General features: G+C 37.8%; 1 protein-coding gene across 1 annotated transcript in view; it reads right to left on the bottom strand.

Moving 5' to 3' along the window:
• LOC150088380 (phospholipid-transporting ATPase ABCA3-like) overlaps positions 1 to 22,973 on the bottom strand; it is a 433,767-nt gene that overhangs the window by 192,041 nt on the left and 218,753 nt on the right. The window contains exon 14 of the mRNA XM_090370142.1: positions 8,333 to 8,527. Coding sequence (XP_090226268.1) covers positions 8,333 to 8,527 — 195 coding nt within the window. The remainder of the gene's footprint in view (positions 1 to 8,332; positions 8,528 to 22,973) is intronic.

The following is a 22,973-nucleotide window of genomic DNA, read 5'->3' as shown; positions in this document are numbered from 1 at the left end:
TAAGCTTGCTTTGTTGCATTATATGCTTCTATTAATGCTAATGCTAATATTATGTCTAACTAAATGATTCTATTATTTGAGTTGCTATTGTTCATCATAAACTTGTGTCTCTTCGGAAGAGATGTAGAATCAGTAAGCATTATTGTATTTTATTATGACTGTTTTCTTTAAATATTTTTAACCTGTTCATTATTTATATAGCTTGACTTATAAAACTGAAAATTATAGATATAAGAGGTTAATATCATTTAGTTCCTATAATATCAATGATTATATCTTGTTATGCAGTTAACTTGACTAATAAAACTGATAAAAAGTACTATTATGAAATGCACAAGTAACAAAATTTTCATGTAATTTCTAAATAATATGGCACTGCTGGAATAAAATGGTTATTTGCCATACATTTCATGTATGGCAAGTGCTTTCTATTTAAATGCTTTTTTAAAACAGATTGTACTAATTCATTAAATTGTGAACAGATCTCTTAATGCATTTTCTTCATATACCTATTTCATTTTTAAAAAAATCCTTACTTTCTTTGCATCAAACTTTCTTTACTGCAGTCAAGGGTATACAAGGTCTTTTCAAAAAGCATCCAAAACTATTTGATAAATTGACAATAAGCAAACTTAAAAAGTAGGAAGGCAAATTAATCCCCTATGAAATAGCACCTTTCAGAGATGACACACTTAGTCCAATGAGTTACCTGCTCCTGGAGGCTTCTCCAATTTTAAAATTGGAGAAGTACCTCAATTCTGAAAGCTGATCTCAAAATTGCTGAAAGCTGAGCTGCTGTATTACTCTTTATTGTTTGCTCTCCTTTCAATTTTTTTTTTTTTTAATTTCTAGGAAGCAAAAAATAGTCATATTCCATATTCATTAAGATATGGTTCCATATCTGAATGAATATGACTATTTGCGAAATCCCCATATTCCATCAGATATGGAGCCATATCTGAATGAATATGGGGATTGCTGAACTTGAATGATTTTGTGTCTGGCAAAAAACTTTATACAAGCAGCAACAAATGTAACAGCACAGAATCAACTCTATAATGATCTGACCCAAGACACTGCTACATACAATTGGCCGTGACTAAATATAGGGTCAGCAAATGAAATTCTGATTCTATAAAACATTTGCCCTTGACTTTTATTTATAGTCATCACAAAAGCTGGCCGAATAGGAAACTGCCGTCTCTTAAATGAGAATGGCAATGTCGAATCGGATGGAGTCAAATCTACACGTGGTAAGAGTACCCATTTTCCTATAGCTTCTCCTGTTATTATTTCTAGATCCAAATAATTCTGATGCGTAACTTTGACTATAAGTTTCGTACTATTGATCAATCCTTCTGAAGTTGCCATATTCCGCAGTAAAATAAAATGATCCACGACTTTTTCACACTTAAAATGTAAGACTTGACAATGAACACCTTTCACTAAGTAAGCCAATACTGTGACATATTAAATCTTTCGGATCCTTAAATGCACATTTTAGACAAATCCTGGGTGCATTTGCAGGAACACGAAAATGCATATTTCTTCTTTGCCGCAAGGTACGATCAACACAACCAGTCAGAGTAGCACAGCAGCATAGTGGAGCTAAGGTGGGCATCGCTAGTAGACAAAACTGGCCCATTCCATAAAATAAAACTATTCGGAATTTTTATATTTTCCCATTTTTTTCTGCATACCTAGAAAGAAATATCTTCAATTTGAGACCACTTTCAGCCCGATGGGTTAAGCCTACTGTTCACAATGGCCGTCTCAAGAAAACAGCTTCCATATTAATATATAGATGAGAGTTGCCACTAATTTTAAGTTTATTTTTTATTATTTTTTTTTATGAAAACCCCAAACACGAAAGGTATCAAAACCTATAGTACTTAGTACCGTGCATGGGTTGAAGGAGAAGTATGGGGGGAGGAGTATGCCGGGAAACTTTGCTCTAGAGACTAAACTTGGGTTTCACCACTTCAAGCCTCCAATAAGCAAAGTGGTGGTATTTCACCAGTTGATGGAAGTCATCTACCTTTGTTTCTTCAATAATTTTAAATTTATGTTTGTTTGTTCAGTGCAAGCATATAATTATCAAGAATAAGCCAACTCAATCATGAATGCTTCTTGTTCGCATGATAAAATTAACAAATTTTAATTCTGAATTTTAAATGGAGAAATCAAAGTTTTAAATGAAATCTTTGAAATCATATGGGATCTTGAAGATCCCACAAATCTGGTTAACAGCCACAGCATGAACGCTACAGACACATCTCATTTTTAAAGGTTTCATTAAAATGTAATGACATGATGCAATGCAAATACAAGTGTTTTCAACTATTTCACAAACATAAAGTCACAGAATTTTTAAAAATTCTGATTTTAATGTAGACTTACTATTTTTTTTTTTTTTTTTTTGTGAAAATAAAAAGACAGAGAAAACTATGTGAGAAAGGGATCAACTCAAGTCAAAAATATGCATTCCATCATAGACTCAAAGTGTTGGCAGCTATCCGACCGGGCTAGCTGGGTGAGTAAAGTGCCTGCCTGGCAACCCAAAGGTTGCGGGTTAAAATCGAGCCTCGGGCTTGGATCAAAGTACTGCAAAAACCTTGGGAGGTGCATTATGGCCACAGAAGCTGATGCGGCAACAACTACCAAAAAAAAAAAAGAAAAAAAAGTTGATCAGATAATCAACATATGACTGACAGATTTGTCATAAGTGAAGAGGTAGTTTGACTCTTCACAAAAATCAACATGTCAAGCCAGCAGAGAATTTGGTGTGCCACCAAAAAAGGTGTAGAAAGTGTCACATATACAGTTGCATCTAAAACCATATTATTTGCAGATGGTACAAGCCATTATAACTGATGAAAAAATCAAATATCAGATGTTCTGTGTGGACATGTTTACCAATGTGGCAGAAGATGAAGCACTGCTTGAAAGTTTTATGTTTAGTGACAGTGAACGTTCCACATCATGGCAAAAATGCACAATATGAAAGGACGAGGAAGTAAAAAACTGAACATGATTTTTGTAATATATTCGAGATAGTTTCAGAGTTAATGTGGTTTGTGTTGTAAGTTGCAGAAATTGTACAGCCCATTCTTCTCCACAGAAAGAACAATCACCAGTCTTGTGTATTGGGATATGCTGTAGAATTATCTGATTCTGCAAATTGTTTAAAATGATCTGAGGGGCAACAATTTGCCCTTTAATGGCACCCCCCCCCTCACTCTATAAGGATATTCAAGTCTTTTTTGGATCTTTACTTTCCAGGCCAATGGATAGGGTATACTGTTCCAATTCTGTGGTCAGTTTTCTTGCTGGATCTTACATTGTTATATCACTGGACGGCTTTCTGTAGGATTACATTAAGGACAAGACATACAAGCAACCACTCCCACCACCACCAAACGATGTGAATGACTTGAAATGAAGAATCACTGCAGCAGTCAGCACAGTTAAACTAGCCATATTAAAGCATATCTGGCAACAGGTTAATTACCATTGGAATGTGTGCTACATTACTGCTGGAAGTCATATTGAAACGTACCCATTACTTCCACTGCAACTGTGGGCTTGTACTAATTTGATCCCGGTACAATGTTTCTTGTACTAAGAAAAAATGAATAAAAACCCATAGAAAAAGTTATAAGGCACCAAACATGTGAAGCTACTTTTGACTCATCCTGTATATCTAGCAGTGGCAGACTGGTCAGGGTGTCAGCTTGCCCGATGGCAAGTGGCTAGTAATAATAATAATGTTATTTCCCTTGCAATAACATTATTATTATTATTACTAGTCATATAGTGCAAGGAAGCCTGAAGCTTATGCTGCAACAGCTAAAAAAAAAATTTCCAAGTTTGTGTGTGTGTGTATATACAGTAAACCCCTGCTATTCGCGGGGGTTACGTTCCTGAGAAGTGCCACGAATACCGAAAACGCAAATACTGAGTTATGGCTCCCATAGTAATAAAGGGGTTCCATTCCAAAGTATGAAATATATAAGAAAAAGTAGTCTAAAATTTTGTCTATGTATGTATTATATGTACCTTCATAATATGACTATGTACATAGACAGTACATAGTAAAATGCAAGCATAAGGCATCGAAATGAAAATAAGAAACAATAAATATTACATTTAATATTAAATGTAATATTTATTGTTTCTTTTTATTAATATTAAATGTAATATTTATTGTTTCTTTTTATTAATATTAAATGTAATATTAATATTACATTTAATATTAAATTTAATATTACATGTAATATTTATTAGAACTTTCAAACAAATCTTTCCATCCAGCGTCTTAACTTATCCCGCCAGTTCTATCACCAGTTTAACTAAAGTGTTGATAAAGGTGTTTTGCCTTTTCACGAATGATGAGTGAACTTAAGGGAATTTTATTTTGAGTTCGGTTTTCTATCCACAGATTTAAAGCTTTTTCCATTTTTTCTAATTTAACATCACGAGTTACAGAGCAAATTTTTGAAGCAATTAGCGCGTTTTCACGGACATTACGGCGGATTTTTTCTTCCAATTTCTTGATTGATTGTACCATTGACATTGATTTTATGATGCTTTGCCACTGACGAGATGCTTTCACCATTAGAAATTTTGTCTAATAACTGAATTTTATTCGCTAATGTCATCACCTTTGATCTTTTCACAATTCCCTTGTTATTCGTAGCCATATTTTTGTAGGGTTGTGGACAAGTTCTTTAGAAAAGACAAGTATTGTGGACAAGTTCTTTAGAAAAGAACTTGTCCACAATAAAGTCACTTTCTTCCGTTAATACACTCGAAAAAGTCTGTTTACACTAACACACTGCAAAACGGTAGATTTTTCACTTTTGTAAGCATATCAATTTATAAATTTATTCAATTTATAAGCATATAAATTAAAATCAAACCATGAAATCTTCCATGACAAGCGCATAGCACATGCTGAATAAGGATTAGCTAGAAACATCCACGCTCGCGATTTTGTCCCCCCCCCCCCCACTGAATGCTGTTTTGACCAGGAAAGATGATTTTAGCCATGCCCATGTCTTTTTATGGTGGAAAATGTTCACGGTGCTTTAAAATTCACATTTTTTTAGGTTTCATTTTATATTAAATCAGCAACCTTTTTTTTTTTTTTTTTTAGTTGTTTGGTTTTTAGGAGCATTAGCAACTAAGGCCATATTGCTCCGGGAATATGCGGTGGTCATTCCCTTGACCTTTCCGCATCCTCCGTATTTGGTGGTGACGGGCTCGAACCCCGGTCTAATCAAGAAGCGTGTGCTACGAACTGCTGCTCCTTCCCACCTGGCCACGGAGACACCTAAATCAGCAACCGCAAATAGCGGGGGTTTACTGTATATATATATATATATATATATATATATATATATATATAGAAGGGAATCACCAAGAAACAGAAGAATGGTGATATCCAGCTCAGGACTCTGGGTGTGCCAAGCCCATACTCACCAGATGTGAGCCCCTGGGGTTGCATTAGACAATATGCTAAAAATGTTAATTACCTTTTAGTAGATTGAAAATATAATAGTTGTGGGTGGGTCCCCTTTGTCTCCTGGCAACCAATATTTTTAGACCCAGTCCACCACTGATATCTAAGTAAATTATTTTAATGAACAGGAACATCTATAACATACTAAAATAAGGGACCAAAAATTTGCATTACCCCAGCTTAAATTTTTGAAATCATGAAAGCCTCTTTTTACAACAATTGCAGAATGAATCAGAATGAAAGCAAATGCATATTGTGGCCATTGCAGTTGTTCGTGCATATAAATGAATATAACACAAATATTACAAGTAATACCACATATTCCTTAACTTGATCTTGGTACTACGTAACAAATCACTGTATTGCAATTAAATTAGGGTGGGATAATATTTCACTAAGCATTAGAAAATTTCTCAAATTAGAATGGGAAACATTTTGTAATATCCAAATCTTACATAAAGTTCATTTCATGTTTATATACAGTGGCATACAAAAAAACTGTGTCACTTATGAATTTTGCAAATAATGTGTTTTGCACTGCATTGTGGATTTCAGAAATGTTCAAAATGTATTTTTTAGATGGGATATATATCTTTGAGAATGAAATCCAATAAAATACTCTATCTAATTGCCATAAATCTCTTCCCAAAGGGTAAAATGCTTAATTAATGGAAATATAACAATTCATGCAATCATGACAACCAAACATACATTTTATTGCATTTACATGTACAAGCTGAAATGACAAGTTAACGTAATAGTATTATGTACTGTAAATCAGCAAAATAAGTCCTCAATATTTTGTTTTTCCTCCTCAAGCTTCAATTACAGCCTTGCAATGATCTGGTATAGAGTTAATCAAATTCTGGATATACGGTTGCCCAATTTCATGGTACCACACATTTACAATGCTCTCCAGCAGCTGAATCTTACTTGTTGGCTTCTGAGCCATTTTAGACGATGTTATGTACCAGCAATTTTCAATAGGGTTCAAATCTGTCTCTGTTGCCAAGCCAGTCCAACACTCTAATGCTAGCATTTCTGAGGTATGACTGCACCTTAAGGGAGAAAAACAAGGGAAAACATTGGTGTAAGAGTATGTTTTAAGCCTTGTGAGACAATACGACTAACTCATCATTAAATCTAAAGAGCATAAAACTTACCAATTTTGCTGTGTGGCAAAGTGCTGAGTCCTGTTGAAGAATGCAGTTTTGGACTACTGTGTGGTCACATCGGGGGCTCACATGTGGTGAGTATGGGCTTGGCACACCCAGGGTTCTGAGCTGGATATCATCATTCTTCTCTTTCTTGATGATTCCTTTTTACTCTCTCTCTCTCTCTCTCTCTCTCAGGGTAACTCGGGGAATTTTTTTTTTTTTTTGCTGGTTCAGCATAAGCTTCAGGCTTCCTTGAACCATATGGCTAATAATAATAATGGGTTTCAGGAACTCCTTCAAGACGCCAGTGAAAGTTTCTGCATTCACTGTTCCGTTAATAAACTTAATTCGCTCCACCCCTTTGCTTGTTATGCATCCCCAGACCATCTGACCGGCAGGGAACTTTACAGTCGGTGTTATACAGTCAGGATGGTAGGCCTCCAATTTTCATCTTCTGACATATTGCTTCCCATCCGAGCCATGAAGGTTGAATTTCAATTCGTCATAAAAGATGGTGTCCCATTGGTCTTTTGTCCATGAAACATGCATTTTAACCCAAGAAAGTTGCTTCTTCCTCATTTGTTGGGTCAACAAAAGCTTCTTCTTGGGCCGATAGACATGCAGACCACATTCCGAAAGGCGTCTCTGGATAGTTCGTGCATGTTTCAACACCAGAGGCCATCTCAAAGTCCAGTTTTAAATCAGGAGCACTAGCATGACGATTATGAAGGCATAGCCATTTCAAATATCGATCTTGGGAAGGCGTAGATACTCTCTTTTGGGCTGATCCAGGTCTTCTTTTCACATCACTAGTTTCATGCTTTAATTTCAGCACCCGGGATACTGTTGAGAGTCAATTTTATCAGTTATAGCACCGTGGAAACCCTTCCTGGGACAGAACAACAGTTACACTTTTTTCTTGGTATCAACTGAACATATGGAGCAATGCTTACATCTCCACAAAACTGGATACTAATGAATGGGTATCCCCTTCTAACACTGCATTTATAGAAATGGCTGATGCAATATCTTGCAATTACTGTCTGATGCAATAGAAGTATTATCTGACACAATACCTTTGCTTTGCAACAAAAAAAATTACTATAATCAAACAATATCTTATATGTTTCACTATAAATGTTACTTTTTTTAAGGTGATGCAGTTTTTTTGTCAGCCACTGTATGTACATTTTTTTTTTATTGTTTTAGAAACTTTGAGAGTAAGCCATGCCATATGTAGTAAACACAAGAATTATAACTGTTCAGCCAAATGGTACCATCTGAGGACCTTCAAGCAAGGGAAGTGGTAAACAGTATATAAAACTAGTGAAAATGAGAACAAAGAGACCGAATAATTTCAGATCATATCATAAAAATGCAAAACATTACAGTTCCTACTACCTTCCATCTCACTGATTCAGTGTAATTTCATATCACAATGGGGAAAAGTAAGAAAAGTCATTCACTGTTCCTATAGACAACAATCAGTGATTCATTCCTCAATACTTGTATACACATTTGCAATTAGGAAAACTGAAGCAGTGACAACAAATTTTTGGCCACCTTGTATATCAATTTAATTGAAAACAAACTGCATACTTATGAAAAACATCTTCCATCGTTGTCATGGTTATTCTGTATGACAAAATACCAAGTTTCTGGCTTGAGTTTTCCAGCTTCTCAAGCATCTTACCAAATTCTGATGTGTCTTCTTGAAGTGAATATATTAATTCATTTTCTATATTACTTTCTAGTTTTGCTCCTACAGCATAACGTTCAACTATTTTGGTAATCTGAGTAATATCACAGTTCACTTCTTTCGTTATCTGTAAATAGTAACCTGTACCTATAAAAGAAAGACAGTAAACTTATCGATATAAATTTCATTATATTTTCATTATAAATTTCACCATATGATAATACTAAAAGGGATGTTTTTACAGAGAGAGAGAGAGAGACTCAAGTCCTGTAATTAACATATTAACATAAACTAAACATTTCATAGTAACTTGACTAAGGTATTTAAGGAGGAGCTTAGAGGGGAACAGGTATCCTGCGTGTTATCAGACACTCAGGCTAAAACACTGATGGATTCTATATCTTTCTATTACAGAAGATTTAGGAGAAGTCTGGTTGGCCTGCCTCCCTAAAACCCACTCATGCATACCTTCTCGAGTAAGCCTGTTGCGTCACTTAGGTGGCAACGAACGTGTAGAGTGGTTCTCTTCAAGACACCTCGTCAGCGTGAAGAGGAAAAAACCAAACCCTCCAGCATATGACAGCACGACAAAAAAAATGGCCCTCAGTCCCCAGCAGCTTTCACTCCCCCTCTTATGACAGTGAGAGGATCAGAGTGGAAGCAGAGGGAGCTAAGAATCTCTGGGTACGACCAGGCTGCCATGCATGGAAACTGAACTTGGCCTGTTACAATTTAAGATCACTCACTGATGAAGACAGGATATTAGAACTGGAAAAGGAATTAGAAAATGTGAATTGGAATATCATCAGTTTGGCTGAAACAAGAAGAAGAAGAAATGAATCACTTATAAGTTTATCAAGTGGAAATCTGCTGTACACCAATGGAAACAGTGAAAGGAGTGAAGGTGGAGTTGGGTTTCTGGTCCATAAAGATTTAAAAAACAACATTCTGGAATTCAAAAGTACATCACCACGGGTGTCAAGACTAATACTCAAGATTTCTAAGAGATACAAGCTAAAGGTTATAATGATTTATGCACCAACATAGAGCCATGATGATGAAGAGGTTGAAGAAATGTTCACTGAAATTGAGAGTCTTCTAGATGAGCAGAAAACCCACTACACTATTATCATTGGGGACTTCAATGCTAAGGTTGGAAAAAGACAAAACAGTGCAGAAAGAGGAACTATAGGAAATTTTGGAATTGGTAAAAGAAATGAAAGAGCTGAAAGACTTGTGGAATTTGCAGAATCTCAAGGATTGTCAGTAATGAATACTTTTTTTCAAGAAAAAGGTGAACAGAAAGTGGACATGGAAGAATCCAAATGGATTAACAACTAATAAAATCGGCTTCATCCTCACTAACAGAAGATATACTGTGAATGATGTTACTGTCCTGAATAAGGTAAATGTTGGAAGTGATCACAGAATGGTAAGATGTACACTTGATATAGATGTAGGAAAGGAAAGGAAAAAACTGACTCGAGTAAATAATACAAGTCTTTGAGATAACAGAAGGGGAGAAAACGTAGTATGTACTGGAACTTAAGAACAAGTTTGAGCTTCTGCAGACTGCTCAGGACCAAGGTATCGACGAAGAATATTACAACTTTCTGAAAGTGTTAAAGCCCAAAAAATCTATAGGGAAAAAGAAATCCAAAGAAGAAAAAATTAAGAACAAGTTTGAGACACTTGTTATGATGAATCGAAGGCGAAAAATGAAGAGCAAGATAAACACTGACAAGGAAAAAATTGAGTATACTGAGTTATGCAAAACCATTAGAAAGAGACTCAGAGAGGACATAAGAAGATTTAACACAAGAAAAGTAGAACAAGCATTAAGGGAAAACAAAGGATTTAAATCAGCAGCCATGTGCAGTAACAGAGAAAGACAAATGATACTGAAACTGAAGAATAGCGATGGTGTACTTATAAACATAATTCAAATAGCAGAAGACTACTATAGTGAATTAATTATACAAGGAGTGAGGGAATGATGCCAGCAGTGGGGAAGATGGATCGCAAATTAGGAACACATATGACGTACCCGATATTCTTCCTGATGAGGTAGAACATGCATTGAAGAAAATGAAGAATCAGAAAGCCCTGGGGGAAGATGAAGTTACTGTAGAGTTGTTAAAATTGGGAGGAAGAGACATAACACAAAAACTGGCAAGGCTCTTCACAAAGTGCATTAGAAAAGGTGTGACACATAAGCAGTGGAATAATGCAATCATAGTTTTGCTGCATAAGAAAGGAAATAAATCAGAAATTGGAAATTATAGACCAATTAGCTTGTTATCCCACATCTAAAAGTTGTTCACAAGAGTCATTACTAACAGATTAGAAAGAATAATTGATGAGAATCAACCGAAAGAGCAAGCTGGCTTTAGGGCAAGATTCTCAACTATGGATCACCTTCACGTAATATCACAGCCAATGGAGAAAGCAAATGAATATAAAACACCATGCAGTGCTTCTTTAACCAGTGCCTCCATTAATTTTCCTGGAACAGAAGTTAAACTCACAGGTCTATAATTACTTGTGTCGGCCTTTGATCCTCCTTTGTGAATTGGGGTCACATTTGCACATCTCCAGTCTGGGTATCTCCCCTGAGTCCAAGGAAGCTCTCATAATTATGGCTAAGGGTTTGCTTACTTCCTTTGCTGCCTCCTTTAATATAACTGGATAGATCCCATCCACCCAGGTACCTCTCTTGTGTTTATCTTCAACAATTTCTCCTCCAATATACCCTCAGTTATTACAAGATTCTCTAGCTTTCTGCCAGAGTTGAATACACCTCTGGCATTCCCCGCGCTGAATAACTCCTCATGTGTGAATGTCGATGCAAAATATTCATTTAGTTTGTTGGCTACCTGAGCAGGATCATCAACAGTTGACCCATTGATATCAAGTGGACCAATCTGATTCATCCCCTTCCTTTTAGAGTTTACATAAGTAAAGAACTCTTTGCTGTTTTTCTTTGCATCCACTGCCAAAGATTTCTCGTAATCTGCCTTCGCCTGCCTAACCTCCTTTGTAACTTAGTTACAGATCAACTTGTATCTATCATAGGCTTCTGTGTCACCTGATAATTTATATGTATCCCATGCATTTTTCTTCTGTGTCATATGCTCATTAATTCATCTGACATCCATTTAGGCCTTGAACAATATTTCTTAATTGGTATGTAAAGCCTAGCAACTTCCAAGATAAGTTCTTTGAATGCTTCCCATTTTGAATTTGCTGTTGGTAACATCTTCAGTTGGTTCCACTGCATAGAATTTAAATACTGTCTCAGACCATCGTAGTTGCCTTTACGAAAGCAATAACCCTTCCCTTTACCCCTGATGGTAGTTACCTCTTTGAGTAAATCCCACTTCAGCACACTGTGATCACTGCCACCTAGTGGCTCCTTTATCTGCAGATTCTTAATGCATGAAGAATCACTACTGATAATCAAATCAAGAGTATTACTCCCTCTAGTTGCCTCCCGAACATGCAGATGTAGAAAACAATCATCCAATAAATCCACAAAAGCCTTGCTAGTGTGTGAGTAACCAACCAACAAATTCTAGTCAATATCTGGGAAATTAAAATCCCCCATTATAAGACTGTCTGATGTACTGGCCCACTCTATTTCCCTGTACAGTTTCTTATTATACTCATCAGAGTCATTAGGCCTATAACACACTCCTACTCTCAATTTTGATCTCCCAATGCTTATGTCACACCAAACTGACTCGATACTGCACTGTCCAGCGATGTCGACTGGCTTAACTTTCAGTCGACATCGAACACTTTTTACTTCCTTGGATTTTATGTGTTTCTTAACTAATAGCATAACCCCTCCTCCCTTCCTATCCTGTCTAACCTTTCTGTAGAAGTTGTACTCCCCAAATTCCAGTTCTGCATTCCTTATATCTGTGTGACACCACGTCTCTGATATCCCAACAATATCCACCTTTGATGCTTTGAGCAATACCTCAAATTCATCAAATTTATTCACCATACTCCTAGCATTGGTATACACGCAAGTAAGCATGCACCTGTTACTATTCTTAGCTACCATAACACAACCCATGTGTTTACTTGTACCACAATGACTTCCAGCAGTCTCTGAAATATCCTGCATCTTGTTTTTCAGGCTTCTGCTCATTCCAATAGAAGCAGTGCAAGAATCACTTTCACCTCTGCCAGTGGCTACTGTTAATCTATTAGTCTTTGTATCCCCCAAGCTAGCAGTTTTTCGACCCACCTAACACTGCCTCGATAGCATCAGCAAATATTCTTGCACCCTTTCTATTTAAGTGTATCCCATCCCTTTAGAAGCAGTCTCTCCTGTTAACAAGTACAGTCCAGGCTGAAAAAAATTCTACCCCTTGAGCCTTGCACAATATTTCCAGGCCGAATTGATCGACAAGGCTATCATCATATACTCCCTCCTATTGTGTTTGGGCAGAATTGCAGACACTTTCAAATTCAACCCTAATTCAAGGCTTTTTTTCAACAGTGACCTGTACTTGTTAAGTAATTCTGCCGGTCTCCTACTCTTGATATCATTTGTGCCGACGTGTACAACTATATCACCTTTTGTGCCCTTAAAAGATGATATCTGCTCTACAACGTCATCAACCTTTGCCCCTGGCAGACATACCCTGGTCCTGTTCCACCTATCCTTTTTACAAAGCATGTTCCCCGTTTCCCTGACAATAGAGTCACCAACAACTACTAGTTCCTGTGGGACCAGCGCATTGTGCCTTCGGGGTTGCCACTGTGTTGCGCGATGATCAAGTGCAAGCTCTGGTGTTGATGTGGGCAGCTGAGAGCTTGATGCGCCCCTCAATTTAGTTCCTTCGAGGGCATCCATCCTGTCCTTCAAGCTCTCATATAGGCCCATAACAACGCTGAGTTGTTGCCTGATTTAGTTACACTCCTTACATCCCCCATGGCAATATCACACAAAGGCATCCCCCCATGGCAATATCATGTCCCATACCTGATTGCTCCCCAAACATCATGCAAGCAGTGCATTTTAAAAGTCTGTGATTCAGAGGGCAACTGCCCCCCTCAGTTCTCCTCTGAGCCACAGCACTCCCATTAGCTTGAGCCTTTTGCTTTGCTGCTCTGGTCTGATTCATGATTTCGATTTACTTTCAATAAAATTGCAATTTCAGTACAAAATTATAAGCCTAAACTTGTATACCAACAGTTATAATGGTACATACATTTTTCAGTATCAAGTATTAATTATCTACGAGTTCCCCTTATATAACTTCCGTATTAAGTTATGTATTAATTAATTATGTTATGATTGTAATCTAAGTTATTATATATATTTAGTTAATAGTACAATTTAATTGACAACGAAGTTTAACAAGTTTAATAGATTTTAATGAATTATTGACAATATTATACTATACTAACGCTATCTAGTTCCGAATATAACGTATCGTATAACAAAGGCGGCAAGTTACGAACGGTAAATCTACGGACACTTAAGTATTAATTAACTTCCAAATCTCGCTGTCTCAATTCAGAATAAACTAATGATCCTGAATAGGTCTATAAGCTACTTATAGAAAATAATTTAATGTAAAAAATGGTCAATAAAGCGGCTAAATATGGCTAAAAAACTTCTTGTTCAGTGGAGCTGCAACTTGTAACACATGGATTTGATACCTTACTGATACTTTTAAGCAATTACAAGGCCGAGTAAAGAATAAATACACCAGATTAATCAGAAAATCACAAAATAATGCTATACTACTAAATTTAAATAAAAAATTTTAGAAAAACAATTTTCAAATCAATAAATAAAAAAAATTCACTTAGCAGCTTTGAACACGTCTGGCTCCCCCATCTCACGTCTGTTATTTATTTTCAGTTAAGTACCACCACTCAGACTAATAATATTTTAGGGCAGAAAGCCTCAAACTATGTAAAATTTGAACTGTGTCATTAGTTAGTGCATTTACATCATCATTACATAGTTGAATTTTTTAGACAAACCAAAGTTTTGTACATTGACTTCATTATTGTAACATCTCATATTGTGAAATTTGATGAGAAGCCAAACAGCTTCAAAACAGTGCTGTTTGTGTAGTGGTATTCAACTAAACATAAGTAACATCACATCCTCATCATCATCATCTCTCTCTCTCTCTCTCTCTCTCTCTCTCTCTCTCTCTCTCTCTCTCTCTCTCTTTCTCTCTCTCTCTCTCTCTCTCTAACAGGATAGCATTACTTATTTGAAATATAAGGAGGGCACCTCGTTGTGAAGAATTTCACTATATGAAATATTACAATAATAATGCCAATGTACATACTTCAGCGTCTAAAAAAATCAACTATGTAGTAATAATGCAAATGCACTATTTTACAACTGATAACATTTATAATGAAAAACCAAAGCTCCTTCACTACCAGTAACTAAATTAGGTCGAATTCACTTACAACAATCAGAAGACCCAATAATGTGGAAAGTCAGTATACATCCAGGGCACATTATTATTATTGTTGTTGCTCTTATATTATTTCTGCCTGATTGGGGGATTCCACTCCATGATGGGCACTGCTACCAAGAACACAGGGTGGTTGTAATGTCTGGTGTTATTGTCGGTCGAGGAAATCTCTGACTATCCTACAGGTGTTCAGGATTGCGACTTTCTGGAGTTCATTGTAAGTGTTCTCTGGGAGACCTATTGCTGCTAGGCTGCTATTTAGAGTCTTTGGTACCATACTGGTGGTTGACACGATGATTGGGATGGTTGATACTTCTTGCATATGCCATATCTCCTTGATCTCATGTCTCAGGTTAGTGTACTTCCTAATTAATTTTTTCCTCATGGGTTGTCTGGCCATTGCTAGTGTTCAGCACCATTATGTCAATCAGGTAGGTAGCCTTTTCCATCTTGTCCACAAGGGCTATGTCTGGTCTGGTCTGTTGTGCGGGATGGTCTTATCCGTTATTATGGCACAGTCCCAGTACAGCTTGTGGGTTTGGGGCTCTAGTACTGACCGGGGTTCGTACTTGTAGTATGGTACGTTTTCTTTGACCAACTGGTATTTTCTCACTAGCTTCTGATGTATTATCCTGGCTACCTGGTCATGTCTATGAGTGTACTTAGTCTGGATGATCACCTTGCACCCTACGGTAATGTGTTGGATCGTTTCTGAGGCCAGGTGGCATCGTTGACATGTGTCATTAGACATTCTGGGCACCTTTGCGATGTATTTTCTATAGTTTGTGGTGTTGATTACACGGTCTTAGATGGCCAGCATGAATCCTTCAGTCTCGGTGAAGAGCGTCCCGCTTGTGAGCCATGCATTGGAAGCAATGGTGTCGATGTGATCTTGATGGAGGTCATTGTAGTGTCTGCCATGGGTGTGAGGGGTTTCCTCACTTAGGTTGAGTGGGGTATACCACTTATCTATCTTCCTTATGGCCTGGTGGAGTGGTGCTGTGTTGTTCTCGAAGTAATCCTTTAGGTTAACTATCGCTGTTTTCTGTTGTTCTATCAGGCCCCTTATTATTATTATTATTATTAGCCATATGGTCCAAGGAAGCCTGAGGCTTTGGTACACCAGCCAAAAAAAAAAACCAATTTCTGAATTACCCTAAGAGAGAGAGAGAGAGAGAGAGAGAGAGAGAGAGAGACTCAGAAGCAGAAGAGAATTACCAACAAAGAGAATAATGATGATATCCAGCTCAGGACCCTGGATGTGTCAAGCTCATACTCACCAGATGTGAGCCCCCTGGGGTTATTTTAGCACTGTTTCATTGCTTCTAAACTTAAAATTAACATTTTAAATGGTATCAATTTAAAGATGATAACCAACCGAGGAAAGTAATGCATATATATCTAGCATTAGCATTAGTAGATGCATTTGATGCAAGAAAGCAAGCTTATGCAGCATCAGCCAAAAAATAAATAAATAAATAAAAAATAACCACTTCCACTTCACCCCTCTGTTCGTTCGAAATACCTGTCCAGCTGAGCCTTAAATTTATTTAGGCTATCAACTTCCATGACAAAGGATGGAAGTCTGTTCAACCAGCCAACCACCCGCTGGCTAAAGGCAAATTTCCGCATGTCTATCCTACATCTGTCTTTCCTCAATTTGAATTTATGACCTCTCAGGTGATTATTCTGAGCAAGAGGAAGAATCCCATCAGCATTGAGCATGCTCAAACCATTCAAGACTTTATACACCTCTATCAGATCACCTCGCTTGTGCCTAGTCTCCAGACACTGTAATTTGCAAAACTTAAGCCTTTCTTCGTAAGAACACCCCTTTGTTCCATTCACTCATCTTGTTGCTCTTCTCTGTACTCGTTCCAGCAGCTCTACATCCTTCTTGAAATGAGGCCTCCAGGCCTGTACAGAGTACTCTAGGTGTGGCTTAACCATTGCCTTATACAAGGGAATAACTGCATCCTTATCCCTGCTAGAAAAATTCCTATATATCATTCACAATACACCATGAGCTACTCTTGCAGCCCGTCTGCACTGCTCAGAGAACTTCATATCTGCCTGCACAACCACCCCCAGGTCCCTTTCATTCTCTACCACTGTCAGTGTAGTACCACAGAGTTGATACGTTTCTCTGGAGTTGCTGTTTCCCATATGTAGTACTTTACATTTGTCAATGTTAAACTTCATTTGCCACCTCTCAGTCCATCTGCTCAACCTTTCCAGATCCTGTTGCAGCAGCATACTGTCAGTAATGTCCTTGACAACCCTCCCAACCTTCGTATCATTTCCAAACTTGGACATTAAGCTTGATATACCATCATCAATATCATTTATAAATACAGAAAACAATAATGGATTCAATACTGACACCTGAGGGACTCCACTAATAACATTAGTCCACGATGAGCAGTGTCCATTGATTACCACTCTCTGTCTCCTCCCCCTCAACCACCCCTTTATCCATAGCAGCAATTTGCCTCCAATGCCACACTGCTCAAATTTGTGCAGCAGTCTTCTATGTGCAACAGTATCAAAAGCCTTTCTAAGATCCAAGTATATAATATCAAAGTTATTCCCTGCATAAAGTTCTTTTGTGACTGCATCATAGTATCCAATCAAATTGGTCAGGCAAGACTTCCCATTAACCATGCTGTGTTCAAGCTATAACTGAAGTCCTGTGTAGATGATCCTGCAGTGCTTCTTTAACCAGTGCCTCCATTAATTTTCCGGGAACAGAAGTTAAACTCACAGGTCTATAATTACTTGTGTCAGCCTTTGATCCTCCTTTGTGAATTGGGTCATATTTGCACATCTCCAGTGTGTGGGTACCTCCCTTGAGTCCAAGGAAGCTCTCATAATTATGGCTAAGGGTTTGCTTACTTCCTTTACTGCCTCCTTTAATATAACTAGATAGATCCCATCCACCCCAGGTACCTTTCTTGTGTTTATCTTCAACAATTTCTCCTCCACTTTACTCTCAGTTATTACAAGATTGTCTAGCTTACTGCCAGAGTTGAATACATCTCTGGCATTCCCGCGCTGAATAACTCCTCATGTGTGAATGTCGATGCTAAATATTCATTTAGTTTGTTAGCTACCTGAGCAGGATCATCAGCAGTTGGCCCATTCATATCAAATGGACCAATCTGATTCATCCCCTTCCTTCTAGAGTTTACATAAGTAAAGAATTCTTTGCTGTTTTTTTTGCATCCCTTGCCAAAGATTTCTCGTAATCTGCCTTCGCCTGCCTAACCTCCTTTGTAACTTGGTTACAGATCAACTTGTATCCATCATAGGCTTCTGTGTCACGTGTTAATTTGTATGTATCCCATGCATTTTTCTTCTCTGCCATATGTCTCATTAGTTCATCTGACATCCATTTAGGCCTAAACCTTGAACAATATTTTTTAGTTGGTATGTAAAGCCTAGTAGCTTCCAAGATAAGTTCTTTGAATGCTTTCATTTTGAATTTGCTGTTGGTAACATCATCAGTTTGTCCCACTGTATAGAATTTAAATACCGTCTCAGTACATCGTAGTCGCCTTTACGAAAGCAATAACCCTTCCCTTTACTCCTAATAATGGTAGTTACCTCTTTGAGTAAATCCCACTTCAGCACACTGTGATCACTGCCACCTAGTGGTTCATTTATCTGCAGATTCTTAATGCATGAAGAATCACTACTGATAATCAAATCAAGAGTATTACTCCCTCTAGTTGCCTCCCGAACATGCTAATGTAGAAAACAATCATCCAATAAATCCCCAAAAGCCTTGCTAGTGTGTGAGTGAGCAACCGAAAAATTCCAGTCAATATCTGGGAAATTAAAATCCCCCATTATAAGACATTCTGATTTACTGGTCCACTCTATTTCTCGACACAATTGCTCATTATACTCCTCAGAGTCATTAGGCCTATAGCACACTCCTACTCTCAATTTTGATCTCCCAATGCTTATGTCACAACAAACTGACTCGACACTGCACTGTCCAGCGATGTCGACTGGCTTCACTTCCTTGGATTTTATGTATTTCTTAACTAATAGCATAACCCCTCCCCCCTTCCTATCCTGTCTATCCTTTCTGTAGACGTACCCCCCAAATTCCAGTTCTGCATTCCTTATATCTGTGTGACACCACGTCTCTGAAATCCCAACAATATCTGCCTTTGATGTTTTGAGCAATACCTCAAATTCATCAAATTTATTTACTAAACTCCTAGCATTGGTGTACATGCAAGTATACATGCACCTGTTCTTTTTCTTAGCTACCCTAACACAACCCATGTGTTTACTTGTACCCCAATGATTCCCAGCAGTCTCTGAAATATCCTGCATCTCATTTTCCAGGCTGCTGCTCATTCCAACAGAAGGAGTGCAAGAATCACTTTCACCTCTGCCAGTGGCTACTGTTAATCTATTAGTCCTTGTATCCCCCCAATCTAGCAGTTTTCCGACCCACCTAACACTGCCTCAATAGCATCAGCAAACATTCTTGCACCCTTTCTATTTAAGTGTATCCCATCCCTGTAAAAGCAGTCTCTCCTGTTAAGAAGTACAGACCACAAATTCTACCCCTTGAGCCTTGCACAATCTTTCCAGGGCCGAATTGATCGACAGGGCTCTCATCATATACTCCCTCCTATCGTGTCTGGGCAGAATTGCAGACACTTTCAAATTCAAACCCTAATTCACGGCTTTTTTCCAACAGTGACCTGTACTTGTTAAGTAATTCCGCCGTTCTCCTACTCTTAATATCATTTGTGCCAACGTATACAACTATATCACCTTTTGTGCCCTTAAAAGATGATATCCGCTCTACAACATCATCAACCTTTGCCCCTGGCAGACATACCCTGGTCCTGTTCCACCTATCCTTTTTACAAAGCATGTTTCCCGTTTCCCTGACAATAGAGTCACCAACAACTACTAGTTCCTTTGGGACCAGCGCATTCTGCCTTGGGGGCTGCCACTGTGTTGCGTGATGACCAAGTGCAAGCTCTGGCATTGGTGTGGGCAGCTGAGAGATTGGAAGTGGTTATTTTTTATTTATTTATTTATTTTTTATTAATTTTTTTATTTTTGGCTGATGCTGCATAAGCTTACTTTCTTGCATCAAATGCCTCTACTAATGCTAATGCTAAAATGAAATTTAAAATGTTCTTTATTAGTTTTTTCTTTAGATGGGGCCCCCCCCAAATTCCATTTTGCCTTGGGCCCCATGAAGATATAACTTGCCACTGCTAATAAATAATTAATTTAAAACTCTATGATACATATAATGTAAACTTGATGGCTAAATGCATATTATTGCAATTAAGTATCTGTATGTGTAGTATTCTCAGGTTAAATTCAATTGCAATGAAAATCATGCCTCAGCCTAAAACAACAACTGTTTTGAAATAGTGGAATCCATAGCTCGGGGAATAACTGAAGGGGGAGTTCTCCTACAAATCATGATCTTACAAAACATGTAAGATTGAACATCATATCCCATTCTATTGGAATAGGATATGATGTTCGGTACAAAAAGTATGAACAAATTAGGTGCAAACACAAAGTTCTGATGGGCATTTATGAGAAACGGTGAAGAATAGGGTGGATGCCCACAAAGCAATTAAAATGGGGTTCATCAAGCTCTCAGCTTCCCAACTCAGTGCCAGAGTTCTCACCTGTGCATCAGGCATCACAGGAGCTAATTACTGTCATTGACTCTATCAGAAAGACAAGAAATATATTATACAAGAAGGATGGGTGGAATAGGCGTAAGGTTTAACGGAAAACTAGATAGCGAGTATAGTAGTATCAATTAATCAGTAAAATTTATTAATATTATTAAATTTCATTGTCAATTGAATTGTACTTTTTTAACTAAATAAATATAGCAACCTAGTTATTACAAACGTAACATCATAAATTAATACATATAAGTTGACAGAGGATAAGAAAGTCATATAACATAATTCGGAGATAATATTCGATACCGAAATACATATATATAGTGTTATAACTGCATTGGAATATAGGTTTAGGGTTATATTTTGTACTGAAATTATATTGAACTTGAATAGAAATCATGACTCAGACCAGAGCAGCAAAGCAAAAGGCTCAAACTAGTGGAAGTGCTGCGGCTCAGGGGAGAACTGGGGGGGGGGCGGTTGTCCTCTGAATCACAGTCTATTGAAATGCACTGCTTATTTGATGTTTCTGGAGCAATCAGGAATGGGACATGATATTGCTAAGGGGAATGTCTTTCTGTATGCGCGCGATGTAAGGAGTGCGAGGAAATCAGGCACCAACTCGCCATTGTTATGGGCTTATATGAGAGCTTGAAGGACAGGGTGGATGCCCTCGAAGGATTTAAATTAGGGGGCCCATCAAGCTCTCAGCTACCCACATCAATTCCAGAGCTTGCACTTGTTCATCGCGCAACACAGCGGCAACCCCGAAGGCACAATGCGCTGGTCCCAAAGGAACTAGTTGTTGTAGGTGACTCTATTGTCAGGAAAACGGGGAACATATTGTGCAAAAAGGATAGATGGAACAGGAACAGGGTATGTCTGCCAGGAGCAAAGGTTGATGACGTTGCAGGGCAGATATCATCCTTTAAGGGCACAAAGGGTAATATTGTTGTACACATTGGCACTAATGATATTAAGAGTAGGAGACCGTCAGAATTACTTAACAAGTACAAGACAATGCTGAAAAAAAGCCGTGAGTTAGGGTTGAATTTGAAAGTGTCTGCAATTCTGTCCAGACACGATAGGAAGTAGTATATGATGAGAGCCTTGTCGATCAATTCGGCCCTGGAGAGATTGTGCAAGGCTCAAAGGGTAGAAATTATCTCAGCCTGGTCTGTGCTTGTTAATAGGAGAGACTGCTACAGGGATGGGATACACTTAAATAGAAAGGGTGGAAGAATATTTGCTGATGCTATCGAGGCAGAGTTAGGTGGGTCGGAAAACTGCTAGCTTGGGGAATACACAGATTAATTGATTAACAGTAACTGCTGGCAGAGGTAAAAGTCATTCTTGCACTACTTCTATTGAAATGCAATTGAGCAGGACACATTCACCTTCAGGTTGTTCAGGACACATTCACCTTCCTCCCAATATTATCATTGAACTTAATGTTCAAGGAATTTTGGAACTCGCTGTAACTTTTTATTGGGGTATCACCTTAAGTACTCTTAAACATTTTTATTAATAAAGGAATATACATATAGAGAGCAAGCAAAGTTGCATATTTTTTTTATCCACTATTTCCAAACATTTTAAATCATTGAGCTAAATGGAGATATTGCTCAGGGGATTCAGCTTTTTTTCTCCTTCATTTTTTGTACTTTCTTTGTGCTTTCTATTTGTTTTTTGTAAAAATTTTTATTATTACTCATCTATTATATGTATTATAAATAGGTGGAATAGGACCAGGCTATGTCTGCCAGGGGCAAAAATTGGTGATGTATCACCTTTTAAGGGCATAAAAGATGATATTGTTGTACAATGGCACTAATGACACTAAGAGTAGAAGATCTGCAGACTTAACAAGTACAGAGGAATGTTGAAAAGAAGCCACGAGTTAAGGTTAAATTTGAAGTGTCAGCAGTTCTGCCCAGCCACGATAAGAGGTAGTATATGATGAGAACTTTATCAGTTCAGCACTGGAGAGATTGTGTATGGCTCATGGGATAGAATTTTTTCAGTGTCATCTGTGCTTGTTAATAGGTGAGACTTCTTCTACACAGATAGAATACACTTAAATAGAAAGGATGCAAGAATATTTTTGCTGATGCTATCGAGACTACAGGTGGATAAGAAAACTGCTAGCTTGGAGGAGGGGTTCACCAACAACTTCTAGTTCCTTTGGGACCAGCGCATTCTGCCTTGGGGGCTGCCACTGTATTGCGTGATGACCAAGTGCAAGCTCTGGCATTGGTGTGGGCAGCTGAGAGCTTGATGGGCCCCTCACTTTTAATCCTTCGAGGGCATCCACCCTGTCCTTCAAACTCTCATATAGGCCCATAACACGACTAGGCAAGTAGAGTGAAAATGCTTGTGCAGTGTTGTAACTTTTGTATTAAAAAGAATGGAGATAAGACTGAAAATTAATTAAAAAAC

The sequence above is a fragment of the Mastigoproctus giganteus genome, chromosome 3, assembly GCF_048544385.1.
Source record: "Mastigoproctus giganteus isolate SK-2022 chromosome 3, ASM4854438v1, whole genome shotgun sequence".
Lineage (NCBI taxonomy): Eukaryota > Metazoa > Arthropoda > Arachnida > Uropygi > Thelyphonidae > Mastigoproctus > Mastigoproctus giganteus.
The sequence above is the reverse complement of the archived record's forward strand: the minus strand, read 5'-3'. Positions and strand labels throughout refer to the sequence as shown.